The sequence below is a fragment of the Vanacampus margaritifer genome, chromosome 3 (genome assembly GCF_051991255.1).
Source record: "Vanacampus margaritifer isolate UIUO_Vmar chromosome 3, RoL_Vmar_1.0, whole genome shotgun sequence".
In the NCBI taxonomy this organism is placed as follows: domain Eukaryota; kingdom Metazoa; phylum Chordata; class Actinopteri; order Syngnathiformes; family Syngnathidae; genus Vanacampus; species Vanacampus margaritifer.
The window spans coordinates 8,618,370-8,637,716 of NC_135434.1; the positions used below are offsets into that span (position 1 = coordinate 8,618,370).

At 39.1% G+C, this 19,347-nt stretch overlaps 5 protein-coding genes across 16 annotated transcripts in view; 2 read left to right on the forward strand and 3 right to left on the reverse strand.

Moving 5' to 3' along the window:
* Positions 1-83: 83 nt before the first annotated feature.
* Positions 84-2,666, forward strand: rpl6 (ribosomal protein L6). Its single transcript, XM_077561182.1, has 7 exons — positions 84-219; positions 1,003-1,167; positions 1,250-1,348; positions 1,515-1,658; positions 2,098-2,146; positions 2,214-2,398; positions 2,482-2,666. The coding sequence occupies exons 2-7, from the start codon at positions 1,003-1,005 to the stop codon at positions 2,632-2,634; spliced, it is 795 nt and encodes a 264-aa protein (XP_077417308.1). The 5' UTR covers positions 84-219; the 3' UTR covers positions 2,635-2,666.
* A 132-nt stretch (positions 2,667-2,798) lies between these two features.
* dynll1 (dynein, light chain, LC8-type 1) lies at positions 2,799-4,687 on the reverse strand. The gene is made up of 3 exons (XM_077561184.1): positions 4,534-4,687; positions 3,836-3,974; positions 2,799-3,180 (listed from the first exon to the last, which is right to left on the reverse strand). The coding sequence occupies exons 2-3, from the start codon at positions 3,965-3,967 to the stop codon at positions 3,043-3,045; spliced, it is 270 nt and encodes an 89-aa protein (XP_077417310.1). The 5' UTR covers positions 3,968-3,974; positions 4,534-4,687; the 3' UTR covers positions 2,799-3,042.
* A 645-nt stretch (positions 4,688-5,332) lies between these two features.
* polb (polymerase (DNA directed), beta) lies at positions 5,333-11,721 on the reverse strand. Its single transcript, XM_077562138.1, has 14 exons — positions 11,503-11,721; positions 11,133-11,190; positions 10,902-10,968; positions 10,713-10,787; positions 10,567-10,625; positions 10,244-10,293; positions 10,113-10,164; positions 9,979-10,033; positions 9,783-9,855; positions 9,630-9,700; positions 9,462-9,548; positions 9,291-9,358; positions 9,053-9,192; positions 5,333-7,500 (listed from the first exon to the last, which is right to left on the reverse strand). Exons 1-14 carry the CDS (start codon positions 11,561-11,563, stop codon positions 7,406-7,408), a joined length of 1,011 nt encoding a protein of 336 aa, XP_077418264.1. The 5' UTR covers positions 11,564-11,721; the 3' UTR covers positions 5,333-7,405.
* A 76-nt stretch (positions 11,722-11,797) lies between these two features.
* Positions 11,798-19,347, reverse strand: part of enkd1 (enkurin domain containing 1) — a 15,553-nt gene continuing 8,003 nt past the window's right edge. For 3 of the 9 annotated variants that reach the window (XM_077562132.1, XM_077562131.1, XM_077562129.1), the window contains 8 exons: positions 15,595-16,522; positions 15,150-15,241; positions 14,686-14,910; positions 14,445-14,611; positions 13,733-13,876; positions 13,218-13,351; positions 13,008-13,141; positions 11,799-12,843 (listed from right to left, as the gene is read on the reverse strand). In XM_077562132.1, coding sequence (XP_077418258.1) covers positions 12,683-12,843; positions 13,008-13,141; positions 13,218-13,351; positions 13,733-13,876; positions 14,445-14,611; positions 14,686-14,910; positions 15,150-15,234 — 1,050 coding nt within the window. In that variant the 5' untranslated portion in view covers positions 15,235-15,241; positions 15,595-16,522 and the 3' untranslated portion in view covers positions 11,799-12,682. Of the gene's footprint in view, positions 12,844-13,007; positions 13,142-13,217; positions 13,352-13,732; positions 13,877-14,444; positions 14,612-14,685; positions 14,911-15,149; positions 15,242-15,488; positions 16,523-19,347 lie in introns of those variants that run through there. The other 6 variants (XM_077562128.1, XM_077562135.1, XM_077562133.1 and 3 more) reach the window with 6 other exon arrangements.
* Positions 16,429-19,347, forward strand: part of vdac3 (voltage-dependent anion channel 3) — an 11,992-nt gene continuing 9,073 nt past the window's right edge. For 3 of the 4 annotated variants that reach the window (XM_077562144.1, XM_077562139.1, XM_077562143.1), the window contains exons 1-2: positions 16,429-16,513; positions 18,816-18,914. In XM_077562144.1, the coding sequence (XP_077418270.1) occupies positions 18,821-18,914 (94 nt within the window). In that variant the 5' untranslated portion in view covers positions 16,429-16,513; positions 18,816-18,820. The remainder of the gene's footprint in view (positions 16,514-18,815; positions 18,915-19,347) is intronic. The other variant, XM_077562142.1, reaches the window with a different exon arrangement.

Sequence of the window (19,347 nt, forward strand, 5' to 3'; positions counted from 1 at the left end):
AGAGTTGTAACTGATATAATTAAACAAAAGATCGAAAACAAAAAGATCAATGCATATTTAGGAATTAAAATTTAAATTGATGGCACGATTATAATGAAGTACTTTTGTCGCAGTCAACAGGCGAAACTACAAAGACCAGAATACAGTTAAGCGACGTCATCACGCTGCGTTATTATATGCGTCACTTCCCCGGATGTCGTTCTTTTCTTTTTAGCTAAGGTAAGGCTTCCCTGCATTCGTGTGTCTGTATGAACAAAATCCATCCCAATCGACGTTATCGATGCAATGTTTTGTTCTTAAAACACGATAAAATGAATCTATGGGCGTATAGTGCGTGCCAGATCTCTGTATTACTCGTCTATACGCCATGATGATGAGAATATACAGCTTGATGTATCGGTAGCCAGAGGCCGCCGGCTAGTGCTATATGTAAGCTAAGTGGCTAACAGAAACGTGTTGGCACTACCTAGAGTCGTTCAGTATAAAGTTGTTGAAATACATACGTGTTGTCCTTTTTTGAATGAATTTAGTAGAGTCCTCGGGGCATTAAAAGCAGTTGCTTTGCAGCTAGCAGCTCAATTTGAAGCTTGGTCAAGTTCTCATTACTCGAGTGGCAGCATTACGGAGCTTGCATAGGCGCTATCTTCAATATTAGTTCGTTGGCACACCTGCGAGGCGTTGTACTTATTAGTCGACTTAATTTGTTAACAATCATGTTTAGAATGACGTGTTTTTCGTTGAACGAGATTGTCACCACGTTAATTGATAACTGCCATGCATGATCAACTTATTCTGGCTGTCCCAGTGGCATGGTCCTAACCATTATACCAAACATTAGTGCAAACTTAAATAAAATAAGTTGTGTAAATCCTAAAGCCTGCATTGCTTTGTGTTTTCATTGTGGAGATCACTGAATGGGTGAATGTTCACTGGGTGAAAACCGTATGATGTTGTTGACTGTGCTGCCTATTAACCTATGACAAATGTATGTTACTGTGCCAGATGGCAGAGGGAGACAAGAAAGCGGGAGACAAGAAAAAGCGAGCTAAGAAGCCGCACACGAGCCGTAACCCGGTTTTGGCTCGGGGCATCGGCCGTTACTCCCGCTCGGCTATGTACGCTCGCCGCGCCATGTACAAGAGGAAGACCAAGATGGTCCAGACAAAGGTGAGGGGCGCCGCTGCCGACGCGACTGCGTGCTGCTAAATGATTCTAAATAAATGACACTTTGACATGTCACCTTGTCAAGGTGGAGAAAAAGCTCAAAGTGAGACCTCCAACCACAGTTGTCAAGACGGTCGGCGGTGACAAGAATGGAGGCACCCGTGTTGTGAAGCTGCGCAAGATGGTAAGTTCGCTTTGGAGTGAAAATATTAGAGAAAAAGCAAGATGTACAAAGGTTCAGCAATTTTACTATCCATAATTGTTTGGGCCTAGTATAAAAGCCGCAGATAATTTCTGCTGCATGTGTGACATTTGGATAACTTTTTTTTTTTCTTCTTCTGTTGCTGCAGCCTCGTTACTACCCCACAGAGGACGTCCCCCGCAAGTTGACGAGCCACGGCAAGAAGCCTTTCAGCCAGCACAGGAGGCAGCTGCGCAAATCCATCACGCCGGGCACCGTCCTCATCCTGCTCACCGGGCGCCACCGTGGGAAGGTAGCAATTCGTCACACGCCGCTTTTTGGTTTATTTACCGCAGGCGTTTCGTCCCTTTGGCTTAGGGTGATGTGAAATTGTACGATAGATTGGAACATGACTGTTTATCATTAGTGAAGTCATGATGACAGTAGCAGGAAAATTTAATTTAAAGTGGAGCTGATGAGGACCTTAGTAGCACATGCTTTTCTGTGTCGGAGGGGCCATAAAAGACTTGTATTTTGGACACTTTTTTTTTTTTGCAACCTCCTTGCGCCTTTAGTTGCATTTGATCCTCCCACCAGATATTCCATTAAAGAGTGTAATGTTTAGAGAAATGAGACAATGGCTCCTCAGTATCATTTTTGGCAGGCACCCAGTATGATAAAGTGGCACATGAGGAAATGTTAGGTTGACTTTTTAAAATGTGACTAAAAAATGATTCTCTTGCTTCTTGTAGCGCGTGGTCTTCCTGAAGCAGCTCGCAAGCGGTCTCTTGCTTGTCACCGGTATGTTTGTAGCATTAAGTTTGAAATGTAGGTACGAATACTAAAGCCCCCCCCATCTTATTTTTAGGCCCCCTCGCCTTGAACAGAGTCCCCCTGCGCAGGGCTCATCAAAAGTTTGTCATTGCCACCACCACCAAAGTGAACATCGCCAAGATGAAAATCCCCAAAACCCTCACCGATGTCTACTTCAAGAAGAAGAGGCTGAGGAAACCCCGTCACCAGGAGGGGGAGATCTTTGACACAGAGAAGGAGGTAAATATCTGCTGGCTAGTCTAGTTTGTCCCAAGAAATGGAACGATTTGCTAATCACGCATTCTCCTTGCCATGCGTGTTAGAAGTACCAGCTGACAGAGCAGAGGAAGGCGGACCAGAAGGCTGTGGACTCTAAGCTCCTGAAAATGATCAGGAAAGTTCCCCAGCTCAGAGGGTACCTGCGCGGTTCCTTCTGCTTGTCTAATGGCGTGTTCCCCCACAAGCTGGTTTTCTAATTGTGTTAATAAAAGTTCATCTTACACCGCCATTTGGTCTGGATCTTTTTTGGTTTTCTAATTGTGTTAATAAAAGTTCATCTTACACCGCCATTTGGTCTGGATCTTTTTTGTTTTAAGTCATTAACTGATTAAAAAGTAGACGCTAATAAACAGGCACTGAATGCAGAACGCTTAGCATGTTTTAATTAAAAAAAAAAAAAAAAGACATGTAAATGTAACAGACAAAAATAAATACATGTTTGATTTGTTTTTAGATGGCCACATTATTTTAATTCAGAACAAAAAATATATATAAAGCACAAAAGGCAGCGTCCCCCCCCCCCTCCCTCGCCTTGGAATGAGTGCCTTTGTCGAGTCAGTTATGTGTCATAGTTGTAATTGTGTTTCAAGGTGAGGATGCCCTTCTTAACCAGATTTGAAGAGCAGAATGGCCACCTGACCCAAGTAAAAGTAGATGAAATGTTTGGTCTCGTGAGTCACGTAGCTGCCAAAGTTCCTTCCCACGATGCAGTGCCAGGTCGGGTTGTATTTCTTGTCAAACTCCTGTCATTTGAAGAACAACACAGTTAGTTAAAGCCCAACCAGTCTACTTTAATCTTTCCATATCTTTTGCTCTCTAGCTGACACACACACACACACAAAGAGTTGGGCTACTTTAGACTTTTTAACAAAGAACCTGTGGCTTATGGTGCATAGGAACAAAGACTATTAAGAGACTATTTATTCTTTAAAGTTGATAGACATCCCTCATATTGAACAGAAAAATAGTCTTTCCTTGCATCAGGCTGGCTGCAATTATTTTAGTATGCCTAATGAGTACATGTTTTGCGTCACGTTGCGTATTGTGCGTCCCCATGAAAATTACATCATTTAAGAGCGATAACATCCATTTCTCACTCTTATTAAAACAAATTCAATGTTTTACTACTCAAAAATTCAGATGCCATTAAATACCTTTTTTTTTTTTTATACACAACTGGTAGGATAAATTTTGCATTTTGTTACCTTGTACATGCCAAGTTTAAACTGATCAAATGAAGCCCATTTAATTCTAGTTTGTCTTGGACATATAATCAAAATTTTGCACACAGACCTTTTAATCCGTTGTGTACAGCACAGGTTTTTTTTTGTTTCGTTTTTTTTGGGCGGGTGTCAACAGCCACCAGAAATTCAGCCAAATTGCGTCTCGTTTTTGTACCTTCTTGATATAGGCAGCGATGTCCTTCTCGATGTTGTACTTCTCCAGGGCCTGCGTGGCACACTCCACGGCGTCCTGCTGCATGTCCTCGGACATGTCAGCATTCTTGATGACCGCTTTCCTGTCACCCATGGTCGCCCTGGGAGACAACAAAAACAACACATTTACTTGTTACTTCATTTTGTGTCACAGGCCAATTTGTCGTTACATAAGGACTACAGTAGTGAACGAGGCACGAAATATTTGGACGTGCTATTTTCCACTTGCGTTGCATAACTTCCACCATTGGCGGTGTGAGTGGATGCGCGCTCAGTTTCTATGGAGACGCGAGAGCGCTATTTAACAATTTGTTTTCGTCCCAAAACAAAACAACACTTGACGTAGCTGACCTTGTTGACGCCGAGTGGACGAACGTTCATGCATTAAATGCACCAACGACAACCAAAACAGCATGTGGTGTTAACAAGAACATATGGTTTGAATATCCGCATTTAAATTACGAACCTATATTTGAAGGAAAAGTAGCTAGCATCACATAGCTACATGCTAAAATGGGCGAGCTGTTGATTGCGCCGCGACGTCAAACTGTGCATTCATCTCCATACAAAACACATTTAAAAAAACATATATATAAAGCACTTCCATAAAACGCACTATTCTTCCAAACAACCGCGTTCAATTTCCTTAAATTCACTTACTAGTCTTTTGTCTGGTGTTCGATTAGGTTTACACCGAAAGGCCGTCCAGTAGAGTACAACTCATGCGAAGCGGTGCACACGAGAGTAATGTGGGTGTGTAGCACAAGGGCGCTGAAGCTACGTCGTGCTTATTGGCTGATGTCAGAGCAGCGTTCGCCGCGATTGGCTAAGAGCGGGCCCTCTCTCTGGTCTTTCCGCTTGCATTTTATTGCAGACCGTCATGCCTTGCAGCTGGCCCATCGTTGCCATGGTAACCATGAGCAAGTCTTGGACGGACTCCATTCTTTTTAAGACGTTTGATTCAACATTTGATTTTTGTTTAATGCTCGACGGTACTTTTCTACGAATGACGTCATTTTGCAATATTTGAACAAAAGGACATTCGTGCTTTATGTCACAGTAGGCCTTGCTTTAAATACACATGTAAATGGAGCTAGTGGAGATAAAAAGTCTACACACCCCTGTTAAAACGCCATGGCGGTGACATCATTCTTTGGCGATATTTTTCTTCAACTGGACCTGGGGTCTTAGTCAAGGTATAGAGAACAGTTCCCAACAGCAAACAGGTATGCACAGTAGTGCAACCACATTATTTATTTTATACTTCCCCTCTTGAAAATATTTTATCTTCCAATTGAGTTGTACAGGTTAAAGGTAAAATGTTTTGAAATTGCTTAAGTTCTTATTCTTTTTATATCACAAAAAGCTTGCATTTGAAAAGGAGTGTGTAGACTTTTTATAGTTACTGTAGGTTATATGGGGAATGTGTATTACATTATAATGTAAGCTGAGGCAATGCTATTTCCCCCCAAAGTCAAGTCAAGTTTATTTATATAGCCCTTAATCACACAAGAGTCCCAAAGGGCTTCACATGCCCGCAGATGACAAATATCAACATCCCCTGATCGAACCACAAGAGGGCAAGGAAAAACAAAAACAACAGGACAAAAATTTGAAACCTTGAGAAGGGACTGCAAATGTGTTAATCCCCCTTCCAGGATGTTCAGGCTGCAATGGATGCCGAATGGGCAAAAATTGACAGTGTTTATGATATTAACTATAATTATAATGGCCATTGTCGTCGTGGTTACTAAAGTCAGGCACACCTGGATTAACCCAGTTTGTCCAGTCATGAAAGACAGGAAATGAAGGAGTGGTATTGACTTCAGGAAGTAGTGGATTTCTGCAAAGAGCCCATTCCAGAGCACTGGAGCCCGAATCGAAAACATTCTAGAACCCGAGGACTTCTTTTTGGCTCTTGGAAATCACCAAGTGTGTTGCGAACAAAGGTTTCGTGTCGGAACATACGATACTATCAAATCGACGAGATAGGAAGGCGCTAAGCCATTATCATTTCTACATCACCATCAGACAAAATAGGACGGATTTTAGCAATATTACGAAGGTGAAAAAAAAGCAGTTCTAGTAATATTTTTAATATGCATTTAAAAAGAGAGAGTTGGGTCGAATATAACGCAGAGATTTTTTTACTGAGTCACTTTGGCTAATAATACATTTATCAAGGTTTAAAGAGGTATTCATAAACAGATGGCGATAACTGGCGGGACCGACAATGAACATCTTGGTTTTACCTGGGTTAAGAAGCGAAAAAATTAAAAATTTATTGTTTAACGTCAGCGAGGCACTCCAGATTACAGCAGTTGTGCGGATTTGTTATTTGTAGAGGCAAATATAATTGCGTATCGTCAGCATAACAGTGAAAGTTTACGTAAAATTTACGTATAATATCACCAAGCGCAAACATAAATGTTAAACAACAGAGGGCCAAGTACAGACCCTTGTGGGACTCCACACACAACTTTACATAACTCGGAGGTCGCATTGCCAAGGATTACACGGTGCGTTTTCTCCGAGAGGTTAGAACGAAACCACGAGAGTGCTAAGCCTGAAATACAAATACATGTTTAGAGACGTTCTCATAGTATGCTATGATCGATGGTATCGGAGGTGGCGCTTAGATCGAGTAATAATAATATTGACGAGGTATTGGAGTCCATTGCTAGAAGATCATTTGTCACTTTAGCAAGAACTGTCTCAGTAGAGTGAACGGCCCTGAATCCTGACTGAAAAGGTTCATATTGATTGTTAGCGGCCATGTAATCATTCAGCTGTTGCGCAACAACTTTGTCAAGTATTATTGCAATAAATGGTAAATTTGATACCGGCCTACAATTACAGAGACTTTCTGGGTCGAGGTTCGATCGTTTAAGTAGAGGTTGAATAACAAAAGTCTTTATTTTGTTGCCATTCAGGACTTTCCTGAATTAAGTTTAAGTTACACAATTTATGTTGCTCAGAACAAAATGATACTGCAGCATTTCACTCTAGTGAACAGTAGCTACCAATATTATCCATGATTGCCCTGAAAATAAATTGACACAGCAAATAAAACTAGTATGAGAGACATATTGACAAATTTGTAACAAATGCTTGGCACCACATACACACACATAAACACGAGATGTAACGCGTTTACCATTTCAGATTTAACGGTAAAAAAATAAATAAAAAATAAAAATCCCTATCCAGCCCGACAGGAAACGATTGGCAGCCTACATCAAGCCTGCTGACTCGTAGGTTTAAGTAATCTACTGGCTTGACATGTCCTATTAAATACAATTCCAAAGCACCATTGCATGTGTTCGTGTAGATCTTTTGCTAAACCTTGATGACAGAAAAGAACATAAAAAAATACTGACTGTGCCTTGCTGGTGCACAGAAATGATGACTAGGATTGGAGGAGTTGATCTTGGGAAAAAAAATTAAAATAAAAAACACAGGTAAATAAACTTTCCCCTATGCATGCTGGCCGCAAAAGCCCATTTTCCAGACTTAAAAGACTTCTTTGTCTTTATTCACTGCGATCCTTAGGCTCCTTGTATTTGTACTGGATGTAATCAAAGATATCTTTTTCACTATCCACCAGCAGAGGCTCCCCCGCCACACCTACAAACAAAGCCACAAAGAGAAACGATTGTTAGTTAAATGGTAAACGGCGCAAGGACTGAGATCACACGACCATGACAAGGTTTTACTTTAGGCTACTGAAAAGTAGATTATTGTGATTAAAAAAAAAAAAAAAAACAAAAAAACACTTGATGTTCAGAGGTAACGTGACAAAGCAGAAATTTGACTAACTGGATTAAAAAAAAAAAAAAAAAGCTGGAATTTTGTCCAATACAGATAAAATGGAGGAAAAATTCCAGTGTTTGATATGTATAGTGTTCAGATTTATAAACAGTGGACTTTGAGATATAAGTCACCTGTTGACTTTTTGAAACTCTTCTTTGTGTTGGTTCTCTATTTTTGAATTACACTAAAAAGTGGCCAAGGAGCAGCACAATGTCCATTGAATTTAAGCAAAAAAAAAGAAATGTCAATAAATTTTGATAATTTAAATAAATTAATAAATAATAAATTTAAATTAGTCATGACTGTATTTTTCAATACAATAATGTTTTATATTTTTATACAACAAACTTTTTTTTTTAATTGGTCAAATTTGGTAATCTAATTGTTTTTTGTTTTTTTTAGATACTACTTATAAAAAGTTTGAGAACCCACTGCACCAAACATGAATGATTATAGTGATGGCAATTTTTTTAAATTTTTTTTTAATGGGCTTTAGGTGAACTGATGAATACACACACGCACGCACGCACGCACGCACGCACGCACATGCACACCCGTGTGTATATGTATATATATATATATATATATGTATATATATTTAAAAAAAAAAAAAAAGAGAAAGAAAAAAAAAACATTTTTTATTTATTTATTTTTTTAAAAAAAAAAGGAGAGCAATGATGATGTCAAATCGAATGAACAATACTGAGCTCTCCTGAAAAAAAAAATACAAAATGATGGCAAAATGAAGCCCCATAAAGCAGCCAAGCACTGCAGGCAATACTTCACACACACGTCGGGGCTTCAAGAAGATTAATTTCCTCGACTACGCCATCATGTGGACAGAAAAATGTATAACATGCAATAAAATGGCGGGGTGTAAATCATGCTCTGAATACTAAAAAATATATATTAGAAGAGTGTTTTAACATGAATTGTTCTGTGTTACTTTGTCTATGTTTGTGCTTATGCAACAAGTGAAAATGTGAAATAAGGAGGTAAAATAAAGTGCGTATTCATTTTTATTCAAAAACAATATTTTTTTCCAAAGTTTTTGGACTCAGGCGGTTTCTTTTTTTGCAGAGAATTTCACCTGCTTTTGAAAAAACTCTTTCACATGGTACTGATGAAGCGTTTCTTTGCCGCTTTTATTTCGAACTACACTCAAACCTAGCGAATCATTTCCTGAATCAGTCACGTGGTACATCCGCTTCGCGGGGCTTCAAACGTCACCACGTACGTCATCAACACGCGCATCGACTCGCCGTTTATGAACCACTCATCTACGTTAGTCGGCACACGCTTCAGGGATTCGACCCGAGAAGCACATCACTATGAATGAAGCCTGAGTGGCGCACATGACACTCACCAGTGACCCCAAGTGGTCGTATGGTGTACTCATTGAGTGTGAAGCCCTTCTCCAAAGCGTGAGTTCTCATGTTTTTATTGAAGATATCACTCCCGGTGAAATACAGAACGCCACAGTAGTACTGGTCCTTTGGGATCAACCTTGAGGTAGTGGGCAGACGACCGTGTTGACATAATTAGAATGTCTTAAAATAATCGCAAAAAAAAAAATCACAGGGGAATATAAATAAATGGAGCACCTGATATCAATGCGCCTGTGAAGGTATTCCTCCTCATCTTCATCTGTTTTTTGCAGCTGACACACTCCCTGGAAATAACAAGGGCCAATATATTATGTGCTTTATGTGTACATGTACGTACGCATGTGCATTGATGGTGAACACGTGTAGGAGAGCAAGCAAGGAAATCACCATGAACTTGGAGTCCCCTTTGGATAGAGTTTCGGTCACAAAGCCAGTCGTCTCGAAATGTTCCACCACAGCTTTGAGGAGCTTTGGCTGAAGAACACATTTTTAAATAACGGTCATTTTTTAAATGCATGGCAACATGAATTTACATGATTTGACTAGCAGGCTTACTTGCTTCTCAGTCTGAGAGGTGAAATCTGGGTGGGTCAGCAAAATATCAATATCACCGCTCGATGCAGCGCCTGCAAATTTCAAATGAGGGGCTCATTCGCCGCAAAGATTCAACACTGAAGTCATGTGGCAAAACCATGAGGACGTTTTTACCTCTCCGGTAACTTCCGCAGATTGTTCCGATGTATTCGGTGTCAATCTTAGTTAATTCCGCAATGATAAGTGTCTGCATGAGAGCACAGTTTTAGATCATTTGTTTTCTACAGGGTGTTCAAAAAGAAAAATCAACATCTGAATTTGCTTGCCTAGGATGGAATCAGATTTCTTTAAAAAAACATATATATATCACCTCCATCTTTTCCATTTCAGCTCGTGGAATCCTTTTTTCAAACTCCTCAAAGTACCTAAAGCGAGGAGTAAAAATGATCCATGCATCAAAAATAAGACCTGAAGTCTTTTTGATGAATATGTCAGCCAACTCACTTGAGTCCAATCTGTTGATGATGGTTAAGCTTGTGTTCTATCTTTTTCAAATCTAAACGCAGAAATTCAAAAGAAAGTCGACAAACGTCAAATATGAGATCGACATCGAGCAAGTTAAGCGCTCAACACACCTTCAAGACTCTTCACGCCTTCTTCGAAAAATTTCCTGGCAGCAGCAGGGCTAAAGTGGACGCCAAACGAAAGGCATTTTGTTACTACTTTATACGGAGCTGGCCTTCGCTAAGATTCAAAACCATAACAATTACGATGTACTAGTTAGAATCAATACTGTTTATTCTGTAGACCGCATTTCATATATAATCATTTTAAGTAATATTGCTCTCCTTCAGTCTCTCATTCTCAGGGTAACGTTGAAATGCTTAGCACTCCTTTTATTTGGTCAACTGTGATTGTAAATTTGTATTTGTTTTCATGAGTCACGTTCGACGCGTACCCAATTCCAGTCACTCTTGTGAGAAAATTGATAGAAGAGCTGGTGTCATCGTTTCGAATCTGAAGAGCAACGGATAAAAGTAGAGTTACTTGTCTGTGATATTTATTGAGCCATCACTGAATAAATTGCGCTTTCCAGGACATCACCTTTTCCAGTTTCCGTAGAGTTCCTGTCTGTAGGTACTCGTCAATCTTTTCCGCTATTTTAGCTCCAACGCCATCCTGTAAATGCATTCATGGCGACATGAAAACTAGAATGGCGAGGACACTCATGATGGAGCCATTATATATAGAACAGAACATATGCTGTATATACATACAAAAATGAAATTTTACCAGTTTCTTGGCTTCTTCGCCATTTTTTATCTTTTGCGGGTATTTGGCAATTGTTGAGGCTGCTTTCCTAAAATGAAAAAGGATCAATAGAATCGATAAGGCACAAATAAAGCCCACAAAGATAAATCCCCCGTTCATGATGAACAAATGCAGTGCTCCAATTACATAAAGTGAAAGCTTCATTGTGATGATAGTGACAAGAAAATACAAGGACGTGGATAATAGGTCTACCTGTAAGCATTGTACTTGTGAATTGCCCTGTTGACGTTCTTCTCGTAGTTGGCCAGCTCTAAAAACACAGGTTAAAGATATTTAATTGCTATTTCGTGAACACAGAACACTGTACCTTTAACTACAATATTTAAAGGGACAGGCGAGGCGTTTAAATCATGTCTCGAAGGTAACCAGGTGAAGGTACATTTACAATCTAATTATGGCTTTCGTATAACGCAACAAGGCTTCCAAAGGACAATCTCGCCTGCTTTTTATTTTTTCAAGTTAAATCAATGCATGCAAATGTTTTTATTCCCGAGGAAACGCACAAATATGTCAATGTAGCTAGCGTTAGCATAACTCAGCGATTAGCGTTCCCACCACATACCCACAAGGAAGTCTGTTATTCCCTCGTTTAAAGATTCTTGCGGGGCTTTCCTCTTGCTCATGGCTGAGTGGTCAAATTTCCAAAACTCCGGTTGAAATTCCGACGAGTTCAATCTTTTTAGAGCGCTAGTTTCTGGCTAGCACACAAGCTAACAATGAGTGAAATACTCAGGCTGGGGACACGTAAGATGGGCGGGACTTACGTGATGACGTAGACTATGAATCCAGGAGTCTTTAGTTTTAAATAAAGTTTTGGTTTAACAGTGACAAAAAAAATATCAACGGCTCTTTTTTGAAACAACTGTTTATTACTTTACTACTTTTAATACCAAGTAAACACAAATTCATACCACTGATCCGAATTAATTGAAAACAAGTTTAAAAACGAAAACGAGTTTAAACAAAGGAAAAATACAGTAAACACGCTTGTCATTTTTTCTTCGACTTTCATGATTATGAGAGCTGTCTAGCTCTATCAGCCACCATACAAGTACACAAAACGGTAAATTAGCATTTAATCAAAGAAATAATGTTCATATTAGAAAAATAGGTACTATTAGTTACAAAAACATCTTTGAAAGAAGTTTATATTAACAGTATTGCAATTTGAATTACTTTGTTTATGCTGCCTTCAATGTCCTGTCCTTTACAACTCATTACTTGCCATAATTGTTTGGTTATGAGCAAAGAGTACATCAGCTGCTTTGTGATATATTTTTTTTGCTATAACAACAAAAGCACATGAACAGAACTCGGTCGTAACTAGAAGATTCCAATAGCGCGTGAAGGCAGGGTTACAGTTGACTCTAATGGCGATACAATATTTACCAAAATTGTGCTGTGTTTCAACATTTTGGGATTGATTTGCCCATCACATCTTTGCTTTAAAAACAAAAAGCTGCAGTACAGTGTATACAAATATAAATATTTACAAGTTGTCCTTTTTCCCGTATATTTGGGAGCACTTTTCACCCAACAAAATCATATGATCCAGTAGCAACTTGGATTTTTTTTTTTTTGTCATTCCATGTCGTGCTTATTTTCTCAATTTTTAGGATAAAAAAAATACTTTGCAAACACTATCATTATACTATAGGTCACATGATACAGCGTAATGCTGCATAATTTAACATCCAAGTCGAAATCAACTCTTAAATTTCAACAGGTGTACGTCCTATCTCTTAGGAATTTGTTTTGACAAAAACTTTATCCCTGGAAAAGATTTTGATGGCTTCTTCGATCTCAGAAAGTCTTCTCTCAAGATGAGCGTGGCGCAAGCGAACACTCAGATTATCTGCTTTTAGAGGAAGCAACTGCAGCTCCGTCAGCAGGGAGCGATGGCCTGTGACGAGAACAACAGTCAATTACCAACTATACAGTGAAATACTGTATAGATAGAACCACATAACTTTAAAAAAAAACAACAGCTCTTTTACCCTTAAAACATGATTTAAACTTTTTTTAAATGTATGAAAACACATTCACAGTTACAGAATAAAAACGTACTCTCTTTGAGCGTCTTCAGAGTTTCCTGCCTGTCGTTTTCAGCCATCAAAGTGTGACCAGCAGGAACAGATGGATTAAGTTTCTTCCGCCTCTCCTCCTCCTCCTCACGCCACTGCTTTTTCCTCTCCTCTATGCTGTGTAAAACACAACTCTCAGATTTTGTGAGAAAATGCTATTTCATGTTGAGCATTCTTGTAGAAAATGACTCACTAGTGAGGCACTTGGCCCTTAACGGCGCTGGGAACTGATTTATCCCGCAGGCTTGTCAGCGACTGAGACCTCTGCATGGTGTGTCCTGCTGCCCGTGCATTATACTTGATGAAATCGATGCTTTGGCCTTTGACCTGCAAATGAATGCGCCATGATGATGAATCTCACAAAGAACTTCAGGCACAAATAGCAAAAATGTATAGCATGTATTTTAATTCAAGTCAAATGAAATAAAATCATCATCTACCTCGAACCGAACCTACACACCGACTGACTGATCACGATTTTTATTTTTATTTTTTCAAATTCAGAGCTTGATCTTCAACGAGTGTACACAAGCTTCACTTTATCATCTGAACTACTTCTGATTTGGAAGGAGGTGGCGTTAAAATCCATTCAACTGGACCAAAAAAATATTCAAAAATGTGTCCTGTTTTGAAAAGGCCCATACCAGAATTCACCTAGTGTCAAGTCATGTCTCTTTTCCAGAGATCTAAATTATCGGCTTTTCTTACTTGCAAATTCTTGTCCTGTTCAGGTGCGCAAGTGTGACGCAAGGTCATCGCAGCAGGGGTTGAGTGTGGTCTCAGTGGTACTTTATTTTTAGAGTGGCCCTTTAGAAAGCTTTTACATTGTGGTTTCACGGCTGGACTGGTAGCCTGCACAAAAACAAACAAGGATGAAAAGTCAGGACATAAATTATGCTGATAATAATAATAATAATAATAATAAATAAATATAAAAAAAAATATATATATATATATATATATATATATATATATATATATATATATATATATATATATATATATATATATATATATATATATATATATAAAAAATGAATGGCGGGCTACTAGGGGGCGAAATTCCCCCATTGAAATGAATGGCGGGCTACCAGGGGTCAAAATTCCCCCATAGGAATGAATGGCGGGCTACCAGGGGTCGAAATCGCCCATTGTCGGCGGGGCGCCGGGTTCCATCGTGGGACGGCCAGGTGATAGCTCCTGCCCCACCATTTTATGAGGGTATGGTGCGGGCGCGTCTCGGCCTCGCTTCTGATCGGGCGAGCCGGCCGTCAAAGACCGGCGTTCGCTTGTTGCCGGGGCGGTATATATATATATATAGTTGTTTTGTAGTATATAGTAAGTCTTGTTGTTTTGGCTACATGTAGGAGATGATCCCTATCTTTTGTGTGCTGAGCTTTTCAAGAGAAACAATCGTCACCTGTAAATCTTCCGAGAATTTGGACTGGACATTGTGGTATTTAGTTGAAGTCCACAGAGCTTTGACTGGAGTGGAACGAGCCCTCTCAGCTTCCACTTCTTTGCAACGTCTCTGGATTTCACGAAGGCGCCGGATGTTGTCTTTACGAAAGTTGAACTCTCGCTCTTCTGACAGACAAAACCGTCAGGTAACAGTTGGGATCGATCAAACCAAAAGTCCAAATATGACGAGAGTGGCTTACTGGGTTTGGGTATCTCTGTGGTAGGAAAACAATCAACTTTAAGGAGCTCCCTCATGATGCCTCTCTGCCCTCGCTCCAGAATGTGGGAAGCGTTGGCGCTGATGCGTGGACGCCGTGCAGCGGCGCGGGCACTGTAGCAGTCAGGATGCAGGACAGGATCTGGCGCGAGAGGCCCCGACAGCAGGGTCGACGTACCCCGTTTGTTTCCCTCTAAACGACCCAGTGCTGGAAGAAGAAGGTTCTATCAGCATCCTCCATTGCAAAAGTTCCACCAAGATACCCATTCATCCATTTTCTGCTCAGCGTCACGAAGATCATCTTCCTGCCCAGTGGTCAATTGATTTGGACAATTTAGAATCATCTATGCATCATTGTAGTTCCACACACCTATTCATCCATCATTTTATCCATCCAACCAGTCATCTATTGTTCCATCCATCCATCCAAGAATAGGCGTGACCAACCTGAAGCAGGTCTTTTGTAGTACTGGGGAAACAGCGTTGGGTCTGGTGGAATTGGTCCGCATATTGATGAAGGCCCCTCGCACATTGAAAAGCTGTATTGAACATGAATAAAGTCAGCATATACTGTACAAATTCATAAGATTAACACAGATCCCCAAGGCCATATATTCCCAATATTGATCGTTTTCACTGCCATTCCACATATGATCAGTTCTACAGTGATGTTTAAGGAAATCTAACGAATGAAAATGAAAAAATGATGACAGCTCAACAAGCCATAAATCCTAAACCTGTCGATTATTAGCAACTGTGACGTCGGCAGACCGGATTAAGACTCACAAGCTACACACGTGACTCTCGGCGAACAACACAAACCACACGATTTGTATAAATCATAAACGAATATCGTTGTGTTGCGCGAACGTGCTATGAGAAGTGTCTTTACCTCAGTGTTATTGTCGAGCGCAGGATTAACGTGAGTCACGCAGCTTGATGACGTATGTTTGAGCCCGCGTCGCCATGGCAACGGCGTCACCGCGCACAGACCAGTCACTCATATAACGTTGAGCAAAACGCTCAGTAGTAAGAATGATGGCAGTGTCAAAATATGTGATATTTTGTTGTTCGTTAATGTCTAGCTGTTCGAGCAGCGGCTTCAGTAGTATTTAGTTTGGCCCTAATAAATGTCTCGTATTTAATTTCCCTAATTATTACTACGTAATTTCAACACTCTCCAGTCTCAATACATATGCAACAAGGGATACATCGTCATTCAAAAATATTAGTTTATTTGGACATTTATAAAACCAAACAAAACAGAACGAACACTGTTGCCCTCCAGTGGTGCAAAAAGATATCACTTCACGCAGGTGAAAAATATCGAATTAATGATTACAAAAAATGCGTAAATATTACCCGTACTTAACAATTCTCATAACTTTTATTACACAACAAACAAAATTTCAGTTAAATCCTTTAAATAACGCAGAATGTGGAATTTAAAAAAGCCACTGACATCATACGAAGTCATAATTTAAATAAATATGACATCACATAGATTTGTTGACGTCATATTAAGTTTCGTTTGATTGTTCTTGTTTCTTACAAGCTTCTTTTAATGAATACATATGAATGAAATATTGATTAGAAATCGTAATTATAACCTCCTATTTGACATTTGTACAATGCATAATGTATAAAAAGTCAACTCCATATTTTTTTGTCCAATGTTAATTACACAATTGCACCGCCCTCAGAAAAAAAAGACCTGGTGTGCGCATGCGTGTTGCCCTGAGCTTTCTCCTTGTCCCACCGCAGCCTTCTTGTCAAACTCTGCAGTCCGCACACATCGCCAGCACTGAAAGGTAAGAACACTGCACACAATAATTCCCTATTACTTTAACGCTGTGTACGTTACTACGTTTTGCTGTCATCGACACGACTTTTTCCCCCCCCTTCAAGGCAGGTCTTTTTCGGACATAAACGGCTCGGAGTGCATACATCTGCTGTATAATTTATCACCTCATTCAAGCATACTGATGTCATACGCATCTTGTCGTCTGTCTAATAACATCCACAACATCGATTATTATTTATTTTATTTACTTTATTGTTGAAGGCCAGTTTCCACCTGTCCGAAGAAAGAAAGGTCACTGGCTACGTGCACAGTGGGGGGGTCTGTTATCTCTCGTCACCCTCCCTCCTTTCCTTGCCATAAGAGACAATTGCATTCATTTATAGGATTGCAAACCAGTACGTTGCAGGAATGAGTGCTCAATGACACAGTCATCATGTTTATAGGCAGAGAAGAGATTGACAGTGTAGTAACTGGTTAAAGTGTTACACCCTTTTCGTGTAACGTAACTGCTCGAGACCTTAATATATATATATATATATATAATATATAATTATATGTGTATATATTTATTCACAGCATGTGGCCTATATTTATATTTATTTATGTGCATAATGCATATCATGTTATATAATATATACATTTTTAATATTATACAGAATTATTATAGCATGCACAATAAATACTCATTTTTCATCATTCAAGTTTTTTTACAATATATTTTTGTTACTTTTCTACACAAATTGCATGTATTTATGTTTATTTAAATTTTAAAATGTTATGTTATTAAAATTATTATATATATTATGGCATACTGTATATTTGATCATAATTTAAACATGCACAGCAAGCAAATACTGATAAGGATATTTGTAATATTATCATTTTTAATATATAGACTACATGTAATTTTATACTACTACTTATAATAATAATAATCTAAATTATGCTTTTTTTATGTTATATGATATGCTGTACTCTACTGTGTGTTTTCTATTTTTGCATTATATAATAATGGTTTATTGTAAACAATGTTTTACTATTACTATGATAATTAAAAAATGCACAGCAAATGCACATTTTTATATTATACATTTTTAAATTGTGTTTCTAATATAAAGTCGATTTATACGTATCTACATTAATTTATTATTGCTGTTATTGTATATATTTTATTAGACAGAATTATTATTTCTTACAATAACGGTATATATAATTATTATTATTGTGAATGTTAACAATTATTTTAGTATTATAATTTAACGATGCACAGCAAACACGTATAAAGTCACTTAGCTGTCTCTTTGCAAACAAGATAACATGCAAAGAGGCATTTTAAAATAACAAATACAAGAATGCATTTGTGTCTTAATGTTCGCCATCTTGCTGTGTGTAAGCCACTCATTTCCATTACTTTATCAGCGTCTTGTTGACCTTTGATCCCAGTCAAGGCAGTCATTTGGACAGATAACATGTGGGTCAGATGCAGGGTGACGCTACAATATTAACACTCAACTCGTGTGCCCAGGCGGACGTTTGTCTTGTTGTTATTCAGCAGTTTAGTAACACTGAACTTGGAAGACCTTTTTTTTTTTTTTTTCTAAGTCCTAGTCACATGTGTGTCAGTGTCAGGTTTTCCCAGGCACTAAATTTAGAGCAGCCTGATGTAAGGGGGGGGGGGGGCGCACCAGAGGGTCTTATAAGCTTTTTTAAGTTAATGTAGCCTCTAATTTATCCATGGATGTTAATTACAGTGTGACTGGTTATTTGTTTGTCTACATGTGCCCTGCGATTGATTGGTGACTTGGGGGCGAATGTTTTTTCACATCAAGACCAAACATAATATAATTTCAACAGTTCTTTCCATCCATCCATTTTACAAAGAGTTCAAAATTGTCACTCCACAACAAACATTCATTATTTCGTATCATTACTTTTTAATTTTTTTTTTGCCGTTGCCATCATTGGTATCCATTGTTGCCCAAACGTCCCAAACGGACTTTAGGACATATTTTTCCTCAAAAATATTGATGGACGAATTGTAGAACCTCAGTAACATTTGGATTTGATGGATTCCATTGTCACTGTGTTTCATTGTTATCTCACGATCTTATCGTGTTCTCATGTTGTGCACAAAGTGCAGAAGCCTTTGCAACATCTACTGCACACTATAAAGCAATAGGTACTGCAGCTGCAAACAACAAATATGACATCACTTACCGAAGCTAAGAACATGTTTATAGATGTGTATGTGATATTATGTTGCTATAAAAAGAGAACATGACGACTAGTTATTCGTTCCTCCTCTGAAGAGGCAATGGCGGAGAAAGGAAAGGGCCGTGCGAAGCAGCAGCAGAAGGCAGGGAACAAAGACCACTGTGTCACGTGTCACCATGCGCCCAAGAGACACGGTGAGTGCAGGGGGAGTGGGGGGGTGACTGCATAATAAACAGACGCTGGAATCATGAGGGTCCCAAAAATACTGAGCGGAAGGAAGCCTAGCTTGAGAATATTTGGACTCAATCAGGGGCTTAAGGTAGCCACTTGTGGTTATTAAAGCAGAGAAATGAACTTGAGCGTGTGAAATTGTGATCACAAGGTCACCTTGACAAATCAAGAAACACATGAGGATGATGACTGGTTGACGCTTTGTAGGAGTGCTTGTTGCTCACCAGTCACCAAATCTGCCAAATGCTTATGTTAGCGCTTCTGTCATGGGAACCTCTATTTATTTATAGAGCAAAAATACACACACTGATATAACTGCACGGATCGTGAGTTAGCGAGCGATGAGCTGGCTAGCTACAACAGTATCTACCTCATCGTTGTCTAGATCAGATAGAT